At 48.6% G+C, this 18,373-nt stretch overlaps 1 protein-coding gene across 1 annotated transcript in view; it reads right to left on the reverse strand.

Annotated features, from left to right (window-relative positions):
- Positions 1 to 1,473: 1,473 nt before the first annotated feature.
- TMEM35B (transmembrane protein 35B) overlaps positions 1,474 to 18,373 on the reverse strand; it is a 78,131-nt gene continuing 61,231 nt past the window's right edge. The window contains exon 3 of the mRNA XM_069622576.1: positions 1,474 to 3,239. Coding sequence (XP_069478677.1) covers positions 3,109 to 3,239 — 131 coding nt within the window. The 3' untranslated portion in view covers positions 1,474 to 3,108. The remainder of the gene's footprint in view (positions 3,240 to 18,373) is intronic.

The raw sequence follows: 18,373 nt of genomic DNA on the forward strand, positions 1-18,373 counted from the left end.
GATGTGCTTGCGAGAGGCCAGCTTCCCCTTCTGGGTTAAGTCTCATTAGGTCTGTGTCGGTTCTCCTGTCCATCGATCCAAAAGCCTGTGCAGCTATGCAGGACTGCGTCTCCTCATGCAGCAGGGCTGTGCCCAGTCTGCTTTCACTCTTTCAGAGTTCCTCGCTTCTAAACGCCGCCAACCTGCTTCTGGCAACTCTCGTTCTCCCCACGTCCGTTCATCGGATTCCTCTGCCACCAGTCATGCTTCCCGCTCTGCGCACTCTTCTTTTCACTTTCCTTCTTCGTTCCACTTGCTGCAGATGATCTGGGAATTAAAGGTCCCACGCAGCCGATTAGGTTTATGACAACTAGGCTACACATTATTCTTAAGGTCCCATTTCCTCCACATGAACTCCTTGCTCCTCTTCCTCGTCCCAGTACATGAGGCTTTCTGGGACTTGGTGTTTTTAATTGTTGAACAGTTGCATTAAAACACAATTACCAAAACATATTCTAGGTTCATCATACACACATGAAGACTGAATAGGTGGTTGCTGTTTCACAATCAGCTGGTTTTGAAGGGTAGCAAGCAATCAAAAACTGCAGAATTAAGGCATATTCCCCACAATAAAAAGAAGTATACCCCTTATCTCCTTGTGGAGTCACCAGTCTCCCCCGACGGCCATCTCCTTTCATGTGACACACTCATATTCACGGTACCCGTTCATTGCATCGAATACAAAGCATCGATAGACCATACCATTGAAAAATATATCGAAAAAAACATCAAATGCATTTTTTTTAAATGGTAAAGGGTTTAGTTTAGTAAAAATGTGTTTTAATGTTTTTAAAAAAAGGGAGGTTGGGGGGAACACCCATTAAAAAAGTGCATTAAATGGTTTTTTCGATGCTTTTTTTTTTCAATGGTATGGTTGTCGATGGAATCACTAGGAACCATAATACCACCTCCAATGTCGGGATAAGTAGCAGCTGCCTTCCCCTGGCCACACGGGACAAGACTTTAGACTGGGTATCAACATTTTAATTCAGCAGGGTGGTGGGTCACAGGGGTCTGCAACCTTTGGCTCTGCAGATGTTTTGGACTACAACTCCTATCATCTCTAGTCACCATAGTCAATTGTAAGGTATCATGGGAGTTGTAGTCCAAAACATCTGCAGAGCCAAAGGTTGCAGACCCCTGGAAGAAAGCGTTAATACCACTGGTCTAAGGTGAGGCACCATAGGAATCGTAGTCACATGTGGGAAGCCGTAGGGTACAGGCATACGTCTTCAAATGGTGAGACGGAAGTCATAGGGGAATAGGCATTTTGAATTAAAAGGCTGAGTACCACAAACCGCTTCTTCTTAATCAAAAAACCTGTACAGATGCAGGTTTGGAAGATGGAATCAATTTGTCTTCCACAAGAAACCTCCACATGTGCATTTGATTTGCTCTCGTCTTCTAAGCGTGTGCTGCAAGGAAAAACACATACCCCAAAAATTACTTTTTATTGGGATGCAAAATTAACAAAATTATAAACCGCATAGAAAAATACACAAGGATGAGCAAGGTTTTCTTTCGACGCTTGTAACTAGAAAAGACAAAGCAGTGCAGATCTCGAGATGCAAGCGTCATCCACGAGAATCAGTATTGTGTCAACAGTCCTCAAGATGGCTTCCAACGCATTCCAGAGAATGCAATGCTTTTATATTGCATCTAACACTAGGTTCATCCGGCTCCACAAGTTCACGCTTTGGCTAGATATGGAATCATGTGAGAATGGGATTTATTGGAGGTCAAACGATTTGCTTCAATGGGGAAAAAATTAGATTTAAAGGCCTACGTACATAGCCCAGGGACATGTCAAAATAACACAGCTAGGCTTGAACTGGGGACCTCCGAGGTAACCTGGGGTACACCCTGATGCATTCCCATATCAGGCCGATACTAGTGCCCCCTGCCTCCCCCCATTACTTTACAGGGAGTACCGAAACAAAACAAAAAAAAGATGATTTGGAGTATCTATACACCAAACAAATTAGCAAAGGCAGAGTTGGAGAAAGAAATAGAATACAGAAGTGTCGCACACAGAAGGCAGCAGCCCAGGGGTGCTTCTCTGGCATCCACATGTATAAAAGGATTGGACCAGAGTACATTAAACTGCTTGCTTGCAGACTTTACAGAAAACGTGCTTTTGGTGACTGATCCCCAACACAGTCCTTCCGCCTGCTCTTTTTTATCATAGATTTTCTTTTGCAAAGCCTAGATAAACTTCTCGGGAGGCAGCATGTACACATACGAGGGCGGTGACAGCATGCAAAAAAATAAATAAAAATAAAACTAGGTGAACACAGCTACCATGAATTCGCATCCTTTCTTATATGATTAACAAAGGGCCTAGATATTCCAAGAGACAGAAATCTTTAGCCAGACATAGAAAATAAAATGTGCCAGATTGAGCGTGGCGTCCACCGACAAAGTTATGCGGGTACACTTATTTCAATTGCATAAGCAGCACCCTGCCACAGGGGGGAGCGCTTCTGTTCCTGCGGCCTGAAGTGGACTGAAAGTATAGATGATGGCCAAAACACCAGTGTGTATTTTCAACTTCTGAAAGTCTTTTTAGTAGTAGTAGTAAAATCTACTCAATAAGGTTACCCTGATCCAAAACCTTTACCAACCATGAGTCAGTATGAGTGGCATCCAAGGGGCAACAACAGAAAAGCAGAAATATGGACATCATAAAACGTTTCATATATTGGTCCTGGACAATATCGCAGAGCGAGCAAGCTTACCATTCCAGAAGAGTTTATTTTAAGCAAGCCCGTTTTTTTCCATACTGGCAAGGACGGATAACATGTGTTACAACATGGACTGGGTGAACTACTTGGACCAGAGCTTGCAATCGTTAGCAATTACAGAACTGTGATTGAGAAATATTTGCCCCAGGACCCTAGGTTATCAGAAGCCGGTCTTTCACATTTCGATAGGCCACGGGCAGTACCATGGGATAGTCTTCCAGCAACCGGAAAGCGTTCACCCCGAGCCTCATGGAGAAATTAACTGGTGTTCCATGCGGTAGGAAGTGATGTCACAGGAAGGCAGGCTGCCCGCTCCATGGATGCGTCATTCAAACTTGGGCTTGTCTTTTCGTCCCCTGCCCCGGATATTCAGGAGCAGAAGCAGGCCGAGACATACTGTGGCTGGGGCGCACATAGCCAGGGGTTCCTTCAGCATAATTAAGGTGTAGATGGCACCTATGGAAATGGAGTAGAAAGAGGGAAAGATTAGGGAACCTCATTTTATGCAATGGCGGAGGAAAGAAACTGTACGGCAGACAGTCAAATTCACAAAGGCAACATCAATCAAGCTTTATTTGGAAAATAGATTTAATGAAGCATATAAAAGCAACAAGTTACTCAAATAATCTGAACACTACAATGTAATTTGTTGCATACAAAGTATTTAATAACACGCAAGTGTAAATTCAATATCATTTCAACAGGCTTTACAATAGCACTATTCAATTTTGACATACATTCAAGATTGGTGCTTATGGTGAACTAAGGAGATAAACACAAGATAAATAACAGCATTGCTCAATGGATAAGCCCTACCTACTGGAACTAAAAGGTCACAATTCTTTTTACAAGAGCTGTAGTAAATTCTTGGACTAGCATATACAGAAGAAAGAGCCACTGGATAACAGTAAGATATTAAAAGGAAGCCTGGCACAAAATGACCAGAGCAACAGTACTTGCAAAAGCAAGAGTGAAGCTGGAGCCTGGGACGAATCCAAGGATAGTCACTTTTCTTCAACATTCAACCATCACGCCAGTCGTTAAAACCCGACGCGACCAAAAGGATTTCTTTAATATTCCTAATTTTAACACTCAGCTGCCACATCAGTCAGGCTACATGGGAAAGAGAATACCACTAACCAGTTGATGTAATACTGGGACGAGGAGGACACAGAAGGAGGCACAGAACTGCGGTCAACATTCTAGTTGTTTTGTGTTAGCCGAAAGCAATCAGGGGATGAAAAAAGAACGACAACTAGATGGTAATTGGAAGTAGTAGCAGCAGTAGCGGTAGTCTGGAGAGATTGGAGAAGTGGCTGGAGCAATTGGGGAAGTCCTGCAAGTGGACAACGGAAGGGAAGCCGACGAAGTAATGGAAAAGAGGTGCCCGAAATTCCCACAAGTAACGGATGCTACAGGAGGCACTGGAGGCTTCACAGAGTGCCCTGACTGCCGACTCGGTGAATAACAACAAGGACAGACTGTGAAGGACTAAAGAAACCATGGTTGCTGCAGAGACAGTGGCCCTCATTACAAGTGTTCCGGTCCGGAAACAACGGTGCCGTTAGGCTTACTGGCACCTTTGTACCCGGACTGGCAAACTACGAGTTCTGTGGGCGGCCGAAACAGCACCCACCCGCAGACTTTCACTGAAACACCAGCACCGTCAATGACAATGACGGTGCCGGTGTTTCAGTGGTCCCCACTCCCATAGAGTCCTATGGGACTCATAGGAATGGGGAAAACAGTTACCGGTGCCTGACTTACCGGCAGCCGGGGTTGTAATACCCCGGTGTTACCGGCAAGCCAGGCACCAGTAATTGTTTACGGGTCTGGCGGCAGCCTGCTGGTTTTACCAGCATGGCTACCGCCGTACTCTTAATGAGGGACAGTGGCTTTCCCACGGCACGGGAAACATTTGTGTGCAAAGCTGGCTGCAACTTCTAGGCGAGCCGGGAGGACAGCTTCGGGGCTTGAGAAGCTCTCGCCAACACAATGCAAGCCTGTGCCTGCAGACTGTGGATGTGTGGTGTGTAGAACGGGAGAGGTTGCCACGCCGCTTCACGTTACAACCTGCAAATTCCCTGCAGGATTAAAGGGGGAAGTCAGGAGAACCAAGATTTCACCAGCTGGGGTCAGCAGCACCAGTCTGGTGAAAGCGTGAAACCATCTTAGAAATGGCTCTTGTGGCAGTCAACCAAAGAGCTGATAAGTAAACCATACTACAACGGATCTTCTGCTGAAAAACTGGTACCGGTTGAGGAATATATTATACGAGTACCTGAATACATTATAGTAAAGCGAATGGAAATAAGATAAGATGCGTGGCACATAACCCAACAAAACTCTACAAATAAAGGGGGGTTTGGGGAGACTAGTGAAAACCAAACCACAGGAGAAACAAAAGAAAGGGAGTAACGGACGTGATGTAAAATAAGTTGGTTAAATAACACCCCCACTCTTCTTCCTCCCAGTGATTCTGGAAATTAATGCTGTCAATACTTGGCAGGAGTAGTAAACCAAGTCTGCCTGAATCAGGAAAAGGCTATTAAGCAATTGCTTACACATAAACGACAAGTATAAAGACCAAAGATGTGGATTTTCCCCATTGGCATTACAGGACTCTATCTAGGGGAAGGAACAAGTTACTTACCTGTAACTGTTCTCCCGCATCGGGTCTGGCATGGATTCACATGCTCATGAATATTCCCAGTCGTCAGGCTGGGAATTCTCGGTAAAAGAAAGTTTCACTTATCAACTATATTTCACATGTAAACCAATCACTGTCCTCTGGGTCATACTGCCCCCATTCAATAACAGTCTCTCCCTAAGCCTCTCCTCTAGCAGCCAAGCACGTAAAGTGGCAGTATGACCAAGAAGAGTCACAGATTTGCAAGAGCAAGGGTTTGCATGTGAATCCATGCCAGACCCATGCTGGAGAACAATAGTTAGAGGTAAGTAACTTGTTCCTTCTCCAGGATGGGTTCTGGCATGGATTCACATGCTCATGAATAACAAATACATAGCAGTACAAAATTACACAACCACGGGAGTTGCAAGACTCAACAGAAGCAATCGACTCTTACCTCTGGAACAGATTCACCTCAAGCAAACAGGTTGCGTAGCACTGCTTTGCCGATTCTTTGACTCCTCCCTGGAATTCCTGTCAATGCTGTAGAACTTTGTGAAGGTGTGCATGGACCTCCACGTAGCAGCCCTGCAGATTAAAGCAATGTCACACCAGACAGGAATGCCCTCGTCACAGTGATCGCTCTGGTGGAGTGAGCCCTCGTGCAGCCGTCCGTTTACCAACCGATGACAGTGCGTGATGCAGCTGGAAAGCCACCTTGAGATGGAATCCTTGGACGACTCCCCCCATGGTTCGCAGGACCAAAGGTCACAAACAGTTGAAAAGTCTTCAGAAAACTTTGTGCGTGCCATGTACAACCTCAGGGTGTAGGCAACGTCCAGCGAGTGCAAGGTCCTTTCAGGCAGTGGCAAAGGCTTCAGGGAAAAACACTATTAACACCAAAGGCTCATTGAGGTGGCATTCCGACAGTACTGTTGGCATGAAAGATGGGCACGTCCGCAGAACCACCCTCAATTTGTGTAAAGTCAGATATGGCTGCTTGCAGGTGGGCCTGTATCTCTCCCCCCCCACTCTCCTGGCACAGATGAGTGGTTTTTGTGAATGGGGACATGGAAGTAGGCATCCTCCAGGTCCAGCGACGTAAAGAAGTCTTTTTCCAGTTGGCCGAGCACGTGCTGCAACAGGACCCTCCTGAATTTTTGGGACTCTGGTCCTCTACAAAGTATCTGGTATGGACTCGGGAGCCCCAGAGTCGTTGGGGAACCAGCTCTATCGCCCCTTTTTGTAGCGTGGGCCAAACCTCTTCCAATAGTTGAGGGGGGTGCTGCTCCTGCATGGCCACCATAGGGATCCACAGACACCCGTGTTGAAACTCCAGGGTGTGTCCTTGAACGAGAGGGAGGCCCCGACATCCTGGCCTGTTCGGGCCTGCTTTGGCACCGGCGTCCTGCCTGGCGGGCAACAGCGGCACTAGCATCTTCCACCGTAGGCTAGGGAACGGCCTCTGTAGTTGTGGATCATGAAGGTTGGCGGTACAATGAGGAAAAACCTTTTGACGACCTGCTCAACTTTCCTTTGGAGGAGAAAAAGGAAGAGCAGTGCTGTTGGAGCGTGCCCAGGGAACTGATTGTCTCTGTATCCGCCTTGATGGCCTGCATGAACTCGATGACCTGTCCAAAAAGGTTCTCTCTTATGTCCAACACCTTCACCTGGACCTCCTAGTGGAAATTCATGGCCTTCCACCAGCCCTGGTGATGAAGGCAGACACCGCTCCCCATCTGCCCAACCCCTGTGTCGGCAATGTCTAACGGCAGTGTGATGGCATGATCCGACGCCACCTCTCCCTCCTGGAAGAGGGCAATCGCCTCCATCCTCTTGTCATTGGGGGAGGAACTATAGAATTGGGCAAAACTTGTACGACAGCTCCCTGTCGTACCTGGCCAGATCGCCAGTACATTGACCGTCGTGATGGTGGACGCCGCGGTATAAAAGACCTTCTTTCCCATTGCATAAATCTTCTTCCCCCTCGCAGTCCGGGGGTACAGAAGTTGACGAGGAAAGGTTAGCCAACCGTTTCCTTGCAGCCACCAAAACCACTGAATCCGGCAATGGGTGTGGATTACGGCACCCAGTACTTCTCCAGCCTATCCCATTTGGCCAGAGCCGTGCAAGGGTTCTTCAAGGGTTCCCACACGTCGTCCAAAAGGGGCACTGCCATGATGGTCTTATTCTTGGCTTTGCGCCTCTGATACAGGAAAACCCCCTTCTTCGTTTCCTCTGGCACACGCTAATAAGCTCAGAGGCTTTGGCGACCATGGAATGGAACAACCCCACCTCATCCGGTGGAGAAGCCCTCGGCTGCGGGGACCAGCCACCCACTGTGATGATGTCATCAGTCATCACCATGGCCATATGCGTCCCCAGGTCCATCGGGGCTGAGGGCACCCAACGCGGATGCTGAAATAGGGACATCGGATGATGCTTCCTCTTCTATGCCCGAGGTTGATCGGGGTCTGTTGGGGGGGGCATAGGGGCCAGTTGCTGCAATGCTCAGGCTTCCTGTACAGAGGGCTTTGTGGTTTACATCAGTCACTGTATACGGTTTTGGCATGCTTGTTCCTTGAATAGAGCTTTATGCCACAGTAAGTGCACCCCGCCGCACTGAGAAGGAAGAAAATCTTTGAGGCTGCAGGCATAAAACGTAGACAGCAATGCACCCAACAGTCTATAAATCATGTTTTATCATGAGTGGCAAAGGGAAGCAGACCATCATTGATGAGGGCACAGCCAGTCAGGATTCAGCCTTTTCAAAATGGCAGACGTTAGGCTATAATGAACATAGAACAAAACAACCCCTTTTACTAAATTACACACATCAGGGTTCTGAGAATAGTCAAAGTGAACTATCATATTTTATTCATATAAAATGTATTCTTTTGTTTATAAAACAGTATTATGGAAAAATGTATTCCATTTTCATATGTCTGCGCGCACACACGCTCAACATATGACATGCATTACTCACTGTAATAGCATTTCTGATGATTGTATCTGCTTAGATGCACATGCTGTGTATATGGTCTGACATCCAGTGGTAACCGCAGAGTATCTTGTCTTTCGGGGACCGAAAGGGGACGTCGGGATAGGCGTGTCTGTAACACTATCCCTATCTTGATGTGTAGTGTACCCAAAATCCCTCACGCGCCGAGGTACTGCCGATTGTATTTTTTCTGCCATGAGGGAGCCCAAGGCTATAGTGAGTGAGTACATAAAGAGAGAAAGTACTAAGACGTGTATTTTTTCTGCCATGAGGGAGCCCAAGGCTATAGTGAGTGAGTACATAAAGAGAGAAAGTACTAAGACGTCTATGTTCCTTCCACCCGAGCGGGTTGGTAGGGAGGGGGTAAATGTGAATCTAAGCAGATACAATAATCAGACATGCTATTACGGTGAGTAATGCATGTCTTCTGATGCTTGTTAATCTGCTCAGAATCACATGCTGTGCATAGACTAGCGAGCAGTACCTGGAGTTGGAGGTGGGTTGTGAGAAGGAACAGTAGAGAAAGGATGTCTTAGTACTGATTACCCCAACTGAGAATCAGACCTAGAATGAGTGTCTAGCAATAGTGTTTTGTAAAGGTGTGTACAGAACTCCAGGTTGCCGCTTTGCAAATGGACTCAAGGGGAACATTTGCAATGAATGCTATGGATGCCCCGGTGCCTCGAGTAGAATGTGCTCTAGGCTTGAAGGGCAGTTCTCCCTTAGCAAGAGTGTAACATAGTGTGATGCATTTGACAATCCACCTTGAGAAAGCCGATTTAGAGACAGGATCTCCTTCTCTACCAGCTGCCACTGAAACAAAGAACTGTTTAGTCTTCCTCAGGTAGTTTAGTTCTTTCCAGGTAGAACATGACTGCCCTGCGCACATCCAGTATGTGTAGGCTTCTTTCGGCCATGTTAGTAGGGTTCTGGAAGAAAGTGGGTAGTTGGATTGATTGGTTCACATGGAACTTTGAGATTAATTTAGGCGCAAATCTGCGATGTGTGCGCAGAGCTACCGTATCTTTGTGGACTGTAACAAAGGGGTCTAGAACAGAAAGAGCCTGTAGTTCGCTAACCCCTCTGATAGAAGTGATAGCCACTAGGAAGGCTGTTTTATAAGTCAGGTCTTTCAGACTTGCTTTATGCATAGGCTCAAAAGGAGCTCCCATGAGCCTGGTCAAAACCACCTTCAGATCCCACCCAGGGGCTGGGTGAGAAATGGGAGGATAAATCTTCTTAACCCCTTCCATAAAGGCTTTAATCACAAGTATTTTCCACTGCGACACCTTTTGTTGTGACGTGGTGTAGGCTGACAGAGCAGCCAGATGAACCTTTAGGGAATTGAAGACTAACCCAGTGTCCAACAGATGGGTTAGATACAGCACAATGTGTGCGGGTGAGCAATCGATGGGATTGATGCCCTTGGAATTGCACCAGATGACAAAACGTTTCCATTTGCTGGCATAGCAATAACGTGTATTCGGTTTTCTCGCTTCCCCAAGTATGTCCATGCACCTCTGAGGGAGTTGCAGGTGTCCAAACTCTATGATCTCAGGAGCCAAGCTGCTAAATTCAGGGTTTGTGGGAATGGGTGTAGGGTCTTCCCCCTGTCCTGAGACAACATGTTGTACGGGCAGGGTAGTTTTACTGGTGGGGAGAGGGACATTTCTATCAGGTGAGCGAACCAGGGTTGGCGGGCCCACATGGGGGCCACCAGTATCATGGTAACTGGTTCCTGGTGCATCTTGTGCACTATCTTGGTGAGAAGGGGAGTCGGGGGGGTGGGGGGGGGGGGGGGGAAGTGTAGACACATTTCCCCGACCATGTTAGCCAGAGACCGTTCCCTTGGATTTGTTCTGGGGGTACCTGGAGGCGTAGTCTAGGCATTGGGCGTTCTCCTGAGTTGCGAACAAGTCGATCTCTGGGAAGCCCCATTCTGGAAGACATTGGATACAATGTCTTCGTGTAGCCGCCATTCGTATTCTTCTGGCAGAGGAAAATCTCTGCTGAGTAAGTCTGCCAGAAGATTGAGTTCACCTGGGACAACAAAAACATCTTGTGTTTGATAGCCCATATCCAAATGTTTTGGGACAGCTTGGATAGCCCTGGAGAGTGTGTGCCCCCCTGTTTGTTCAGGTAATACATTGCTGTAGTGCTGTCCGTTAGAATCAGCACCGTCTTCCCTTGCAGCTGCATCTGAAAGGCCTTCAGTGCTTTGAACACCGCTAATAGCTCCAGTAAGTTTATATGGTTGGACGCTACTTGAGGAGACCACACTTCGTGCGCTGTCTGCTGAAGCAGGTTAGGCCCCCTCCCCCCCCCCCACCCTGTGAGAGATGCGTCTGTCGTGAGAGTGGCTTCCACTGCAGGGGTGGTGAAGTTCTTCCCCTTCAAGAGGTTTTCTCTTGACCACCACTCAAGAGAGAGAACGAGGGCTGGCGAGACAACTATCAGATCTTCCCATTGTCCGCTGGCCTGACACCACTGGCTGTTGTGCCACTCTTGCATGGGACGCATGCGCAGCCACGCGTGGGGAACCAAGTATATGCATGATGCCATCATTCCTAGCAAGCGCATGGCTTTGCGCACCGTCACCTCCCGACTCGCTACATATTGAGGGATCTGAAAAAGCATGTTCTGAACCCTCTCGTTGGAGGGGAAGACGAGACAGTCCTTTGTCTGAATTAGAGCTCCCAGAAATTGTTTTATTTGACTGGGGACTAAACTGGATTTCTTTTCGTTGATTGAGAAACCCAGACTGAACAGGAGGTCTACTGTTTTTTGGGTGTTCGAAAAACAAACATTGAACGAATCCCCCGTAATGAGCCAGTGGGCAAGGGAAGGGTAAACTGGGACTGATAGTCTGCGCAGGTGTGCCGCTGCTGCTGCCACTGCCAGGACTTTGGTAAACACCCTCGGTGCCGAGGCGATGCCGAAGAGGAGTACCTTGAACTGGTAATGCCTGTCCTGGATCATGAACCTCTGGTATTTTCTGTGCACCGGCAACATTGAAATATGAAAATATGCATCTTTCATGTCCAATGTTGCCATGTAATCCCTCTTTGTTTCAGCAATGGAATCACCTCCTGCAGTGTTACCATGCGAAACTTCTGGGGTTTTATAAACTTGTTCGCTGGGCGCAGATCTAGAACAGGACGCATGGTGAGATCCTTTTTGGGGTACAAGGAAGTACACTGAACAAATACTCTTGTTTACCTGAAGAATAGGGACGGCTTCTATGGCGTCCTTTCCCAGCAGCGCTTCCACCTCTTGGTTCAGGATCTCCAGATGGTCCGGTGAAAGGCGTCGTGAGCGCGGCGGTCTGAATTGTGGAGGTCGGGCGAATTCCACGCAGTAACCGTGGGCAACCGTCTTTATGACCCACTGGTCTGAAGTTATTCCCTCCCATGAGGAAAGATGTTAATCGCCCCCCGACCGGGGTGACATGGGAGGGAACCTGGATTTGGTGGTCATTTCCTTGCCAGGTTCCCTCCCATTCCCACCCATGCCTTGTTTCTGACCCTTTGCTGGGTAGTATGCCGCGTTTCCAGAAGTCTGTCCTGAGTTGAAGTTTCTCGTGCCGTAGTTGTTTTGCCCAGCACGGGCTTGACCTCGAAAGGACCGCCGAGAGTTATTACCCCTCTGGGTGGAAGGCTTCTGTGTAATCTGTTGCAGAGACTTTAAGTCTCATGCTCGTTCTTGGCTGTTTCCAAAGCCTCATCCACCGCCTTCCCGAAGGGATTAGAGTCCTCGCTTGTTGATGAGGGAGGCTTGAGTTCCCGGTTTAAAACCAGACATACACAGCCAAGCGTGTCTTTTCAGCAGGGTCCCTTAGGCCAGAAACCTGCCTGCAGTTTCCGCATTGTCGAGAGCGTTCTTGATCACATGCTGGTTAACTTGTCTTCCCTCCATTACAAATGGAGAGAAGCTTTGATTTTGCGGGTTCCCGAACCTCCTGGAGCAAGTTCCATTGGGCGTCAGCATAGCTTGCCAATAGTGTAGTATTATTAGCAATCCACGTAGTGTATGCGGCTGACGTGACACGTTTGCCAAGGGCATATAGTCGCTTTGATTCCTTGTCCGGCGGGGAGTCCCCCGTGGCAAGGGGTACCCCTGCCCTTTTCCAAGTGGTAGTAACTACCAATGAATCTGGGATGGCGTGCCCTCTGATGTACATAGGGTCGGAAGGGGAAGGCCGAAATACTTTTTCGACTCTTGGGATCACTGCCCAGGTTTGAGCTGGTGATAACAATGAGGGAGTCACCCTTCTCTTCACAGAGTTGAGGAGGGGTATGGACTGGCAAGATGGAGGATTCTCCTTAAGGATATTCTCCACAAAATCCTACGCAGGCACCACCTCCTGAGTGGAAATTCTGAAGTATTCAGCTGCTTTTTTCAACATGGAGTTGAATGCCATTTGGTCATCCACAGGGGAGCCCCGGCGAGCCGGGGTGGACGGAGGAGAATCCAAGCACAAAGCATCAGAGTCCTGATCTTGCTGGTCCATGGGTCTTGACCTTCCTGCTGGGTTCCTCTCAGTTGTCCATAGTATCCTGTTGTTCTTCCTCATAACTTTGAAGACATATATACATATAGACACATATAGGGACACATATAAATGTCTCTATATGTGTCCATGTGGACAACGTCTTTCTGCTGGAAGGCTTGAGACTAATCTTCAATCTGGAGATTAGGGTCCATTCGAGCCCTTTTCGGCGGAGGTGGTCAGAAAACCCGATAATCCTCCCCAGCCGATCCATACACCCTGCAAACATCTCTGTAGTCCATTTAGAGGACCCAAACGGGCCTGCGGGTGGAGAAATGACATTTTCCGCTCTACGGCGTCGAAAAGAGTCCTTTAGTGTGTCGGAGAGAGGCTCCTGGCTATCTTCGTAAGCGTAGGAATCGGGATCCCAATCCGCATCTGAAACTTTTTGTGCGGCTTGTCCCATAACTTTGGGCGGAACCGGAGTAAGACCCACCGCCGCTGTAATTCTTTCGATGCTGTCTTCGATAGTCGCCGAATCGGCGTGAGACAAAGGTTCAGATAGTTTACCGGCAGGTAAACTACCTTCCGCGGCGCTAGAGGGCCTAGCGATCGGTTTTTCGGGCAGAGGCCTTGCCGTAGTTGTCGGGCCTACCGCTGCCTTTGAGACCGTCGAAGCGCCGGACTTCCGCGCTTCAACGTTTGCAGTTTTTGGAGTAGCGCCCTTGTTTGATTTGGATCTTGCCCAGTCGCAAGAAGCTGATGCGGATGCGGGGAAGGCTTTGGATCAGAACGATCCGAGGAGACCGGCGAAGTTCGGCGGCCCTGTTGGCGCTTTCACCTTTTTCGACGAAGATGTCGAAACCGGTATAGGGGTTGTGTGCTTAGTGCGATGCGCTTGTACGCCCCAGTCGCCGGGTGTTGTCCCTGTAGCGAGACCAGAGTCAGGCCTTAAAGGGTCAGGGACGGGCATGGCAGACCTAGAAGCATCCTCCTCAAGGTCTATAACATCCGCAACGGATGTTTGGTCATCCGAAGTACCCCTGTCACTCTCAGCAGGTGTGGCGGTGGGGGAATGGGGTTCCACCCGCGACATACCGTACGCAGCCCAACGCTTCACACGGCACTCCTTAAGGGTTTTAGGCCGAAGGAGTTTGTAAGCCGCACACCGTTTTTCGTCGTGCTCTGGGGGGAGACAGGCGTTACACGTCCTGTGTTTGTCCTTCCAGGATATCTAGAATCTAAAGGGAGTCCTTTCCATAGCTAAAGGGAAGGATGACCAGACCAGAAGGGAAAAGAGGGGAAAGGAGGAAAGACATACCGACAATATGGCCACCCTGACCCCACTCTCCCTACTGTATAGGTCGGCCAGAAGGCTCAACCACGTGGAAAATCCATCCGCCAGATCTTAGGTGCCGAAATCCACAGCTGTAGACTTCATCGAAGATGTTCTTGTAGTTGAAGCGACTTAACAGGGAATATCCGACAATTCGGTGAGATAAACAATGTCTCTAGTAAGAGCTCCACTATAGGGCGACCAGTTATCTGGGAGGAAGAAACAATCTGAGGTCCGCGGCGCGTGAGGGATTTTGGGTACACTACACGTCACGATAGGGATAGTGTTACGGACACGCCTATGCCGACGTCCCCTTTCGGTCCCCGAAAGACAAAATGCAATACTCCGCGGTTACCACTCGATGTCGGACCATATGCACAGCATGTGATTCTAAGCAGATTAACAAGCATCAGAAACAACATTTATAGTGTGCACGAAGTGATATTAGAAAGGTCACCACGGTCACTGAACAATCCAATACATAAAGCATTCAAAACATTTTTTTTAAAAACAGACTCTTCTATCCATCACTTCAAAAAAGTCACCCAGAACCCAGTTTCAGCCTTTTTTCAATATTTAACATGATACAGAACATTTGGGCGACAGCTCATTGTGAACGGCACTTAAATAAATGCAGTTCATCTGGAACTTGCACGCTCTTATTTAAGTAACTTAATTATGACTCAAACTTGTTAATAAGAATAGTATTCTGTGATCATGAAGTATTTTGAGGTTTTCATCCAGTGATAAAGGAGGAGTTGCCTTCTGCTGGCCCATAACTAAGCCCCAAAGGACTGCAGGAGTTGATCAATCACCTTAGGGGCAATCATTTCTGGTGTGCAGCAGAGGCAAGCTTATGGTTGGATTTAGCACAATGCAATCTTAATGGACGCTACAACCCATTGTACTTCTTTGTGTAAACTCACCCTCGCTTTTCCTTCATTTAGGCACCTGGACTTTCCCACTTTGCTCCGGATAGGCTCCGGATAGGCTGGCCCCGCAGTGGATCAAGCAACACATTGTACATCCCTCCCTCAGCGCTGGCTCCTACAGGGTCCTAAAGGAGCTGGAGGACTCCTGCAGACTGCAGGTCCACTTGTCCCATTCAGGAGCAGGCGAGAGGTGAGGTTCCTTGACCTTTTGAGGAGCAGAAGAGTCGGCAAGGGCACAAAAGGGTTTCCATTGCGGAGGATTGGTAGAAGTTCTGTGGGAGAAGTCGGGAGGGAAAGTAATAAAGTTGGGAATAAAAGCGGTGGTGAAAGGAGCAGGCAGAAAGAGCTAGGGAAGAGGAGACTGGACAGTACTTCCACCAAATATCTCCCAAATGTAGGATCCCCACCTAAGTGGTTAGCAGAAAATAGAGGCAATAGCACGAGTACTTGGAGGAGTCAGCACAGCTTGAAGTGTGAAGGAGAGGGTGCAAACGAAGGATTTGTCCGTCCATGCCAAAGAGAAGAGGAGAGTATCTTTATAGGCAAGTAGAAGATGGGTTCTTGAGTCAACTGAATAGGTGGTGTTGCATTTGCATCTTGATGTGGTGGTGCTTCTGGGAGGTGTGGTGGCGAGAGGTCATCCAGGATTGAGGGAAAGCATAGAGAGGGAAGGTTTGAGCAGGAAAGCAGTGGTCGAAGTGGGCGCAGAGAGTTGGGTTGTTGGAGAAAGCCTGTTTAGTGGAGGCAGGGAGCTGGTAGGAAGGCAGGATCAAGAGAAAGAAAGGACCAGACTTTGGTGAGGCATGGGGCCAGCGACACTGGTTTGAATTTTCGTTTAGAGGTGTTGGCAATAGGAAGGGAGAGAGTGCAGGAGGAAAAACAATAATCAATTGAAGGATAAACTGGTCGGAACGTGGGGGTGGGGAGTCAGGGGCAATACAGAGATTATCGGAGGTAAGAGGAGAGGAAGGCCGGGTCAAGGGAGGGAAAGGGAGATTAAGGAGCAGTCAGAGATGAGGGAGTCTATCTCAAGTTGATTGGTGGGGGAGATTTTGGGGGGAGGGGAGGCTGAAGTCACCCTGAACCCTGCTGGGACTTCGGTGCGTATGCAATCCAGGGGGTTGTCTGGATCTGCCAAGATGTAGGCCTGGGGCACGGTCCCAGATATCCTGAGAAGGTGGGAACACAGGGTACGTGCAGGGCTCTGGGGAGGCTTTTCCTTAGTGGAACGCACATCATCCACTTCCCCACCCAACGAGCACGCTTCGGGTTCCTAGATACATGGGATGATGTATCCTGGGCCAGGTAAGAAGACAAGGAGCAGGAACCAGACTGAGGCAGGTAAGTAAGTAACAGGAACAGGATGCTTTAGTCTTTTTAGTTACAGCTTAACAGTATGGAGGTGGGAGAGAAGGTAGCATGCATCCACTCTGGACCCCGTCTCATCTGTAAGTCCCTAACTGACACTCTCGGAACCTCCAGGCGTTCAGGGTTCCACATACCTCGCAGCATTCTGACAGGCCTCTCACTGCAAACACTCTAGTCACAACAAGCAGCATGGATGTAAATAAGTTTAGACAGCAGAAGCTACCACCTTCCCAACCAGACATTGTTTTTTGCAGGCGAGGCCCTTGTGCTAAAAGCAATGACTGGGTGGCAAGAGGCAGAAGCTACCCCTCCCCGCCCAGTCATTGTTTTTAGCAGGCGAGGCCCTGGTGAAAGACAGGCCGGCAGGTGGATAGCGAGAGAGATGAAGGGGAGGAGTTGAAATACAGTGTTGTTTATTGGCATGACAAGTGGGGCAAATATTGGCAAGGAAAATACATAAATATTCATTTCCTTCGGTAGCGACAGATTTGGTTTTTAGATGCTTTCTAAAGTCCATATTGCTCGATACTCTGGGTGCGCACGCCTCGGGTGGCATGCACCCCTTTTTTCGCTGTGATGCTGCCATTTGTCCAAAGATGAAGCAAAGCGGTTCTTGTCCAGTTTTACTAACAAAGACTTTCCTATTCTCAGAAAACGGAGGGGAATAAAAGTGCACTGAACATCTTTGTATGATAGACAGAGAAGGAAGAAAAAAATAAATACATTTTAAAAAGTCTCATTTTCCACTTCTCATAAAGAAAATACTCGACAGTCCGCCTGACACGGAACATTCACGCTAGGGGGTTGAGGGGGGCAGGATCAGTGTCTTAAGTGGCACTGCAAAATAAGCCGGGGCTCATCATGGGGGCGTGGCCTAACGGCAGGGGTTCTGCTGGCTCATTAGGCCACGCCCCTTGGCAACCCCGGCTCAATTGGCAAAAGGCACCCCCGCCAGGCAGCCTTTTGTAGAGATCAGCACCCTCTCTCTGATGGGGAGAGGGTGCTGATCTCCGCATTTATTTTATATCGGTATGCCTAGCAGGGGACCGCGCCTTGTCTTTTCAGCCTTAATGGTGGAGCTGCCCCTCGCCAGCTGGGGAGGGGCAGTGGCACCAGTAAAGCTGAAAGGGTGAGGGCACAGGAAGGAGGCATTTTTCCTAAAGACTGAAACTCCTGCGAATGCACGGGAGCTTCAGAATTTAGAAAACAAGGCCTCTGCTTCCAGGTGCCTCACGTTTCTCTTCATAATGGTGGTGGTGCCGGCCCACGGCCATCTCTTGCTTGAAGGGATGCCTCGCAGGTGCGGCGCCGCCATTATGGATGAAAGGCATTTTTTCTGAAGCCTGAAGCTCTCGCACACGGGCACAAGCTTCAGAAATAAATCCTTGTCATGAAGTGGCCCAGGGCTGCCTGGGGAGATTACTGAGCCCAGGCAGGGCCACATCTCAACACGAGATTTAGGAGCATGCCGGGGCTCGGCCCGGCGGGTCCCGGCCCTCTTAAATCACTGAGCAGGATCCATTTCAACATTGTGCTTACACAGTATGTATTCAGGGAGGGATTTTGTTAAGTTTTACCATCAATGGCTTGTAGCATTCTAGAGGTTTGTGCGGTCCTGGTTTTCTCTAGTAGTGTGTGTTGCTTCTTTGGGGCCCGTCTAAGCTCTTGGCCAGCAACCCTCCCAGTCTTTGCTTTGCAGTCAAACTGTGTCGCTCTGCTGCAGAACAACCACAATTCTGTAGTAGGTTGTAGCAGGGTGATGAAGGAATTGATCCAAGGGTTTTGCCGTTTGGCCTTCTAGCGCTTTGTAATGTAGGGATTTGGGTTACCGCTCC

Source organism: Ambystoma mexicanum, chromosome 11, assembly GCF_040938575.1.
Source record: "Ambystoma mexicanum isolate Mex_15411 chromosome 11, UKY_AmexF1_1, whole genome shotgun sequence".
NCBI lineage: Eukaryota > Metazoa > Chordata > Amphibia > Caudata > Ambystomatidae > Ambystoma > Ambystoma mexicanum.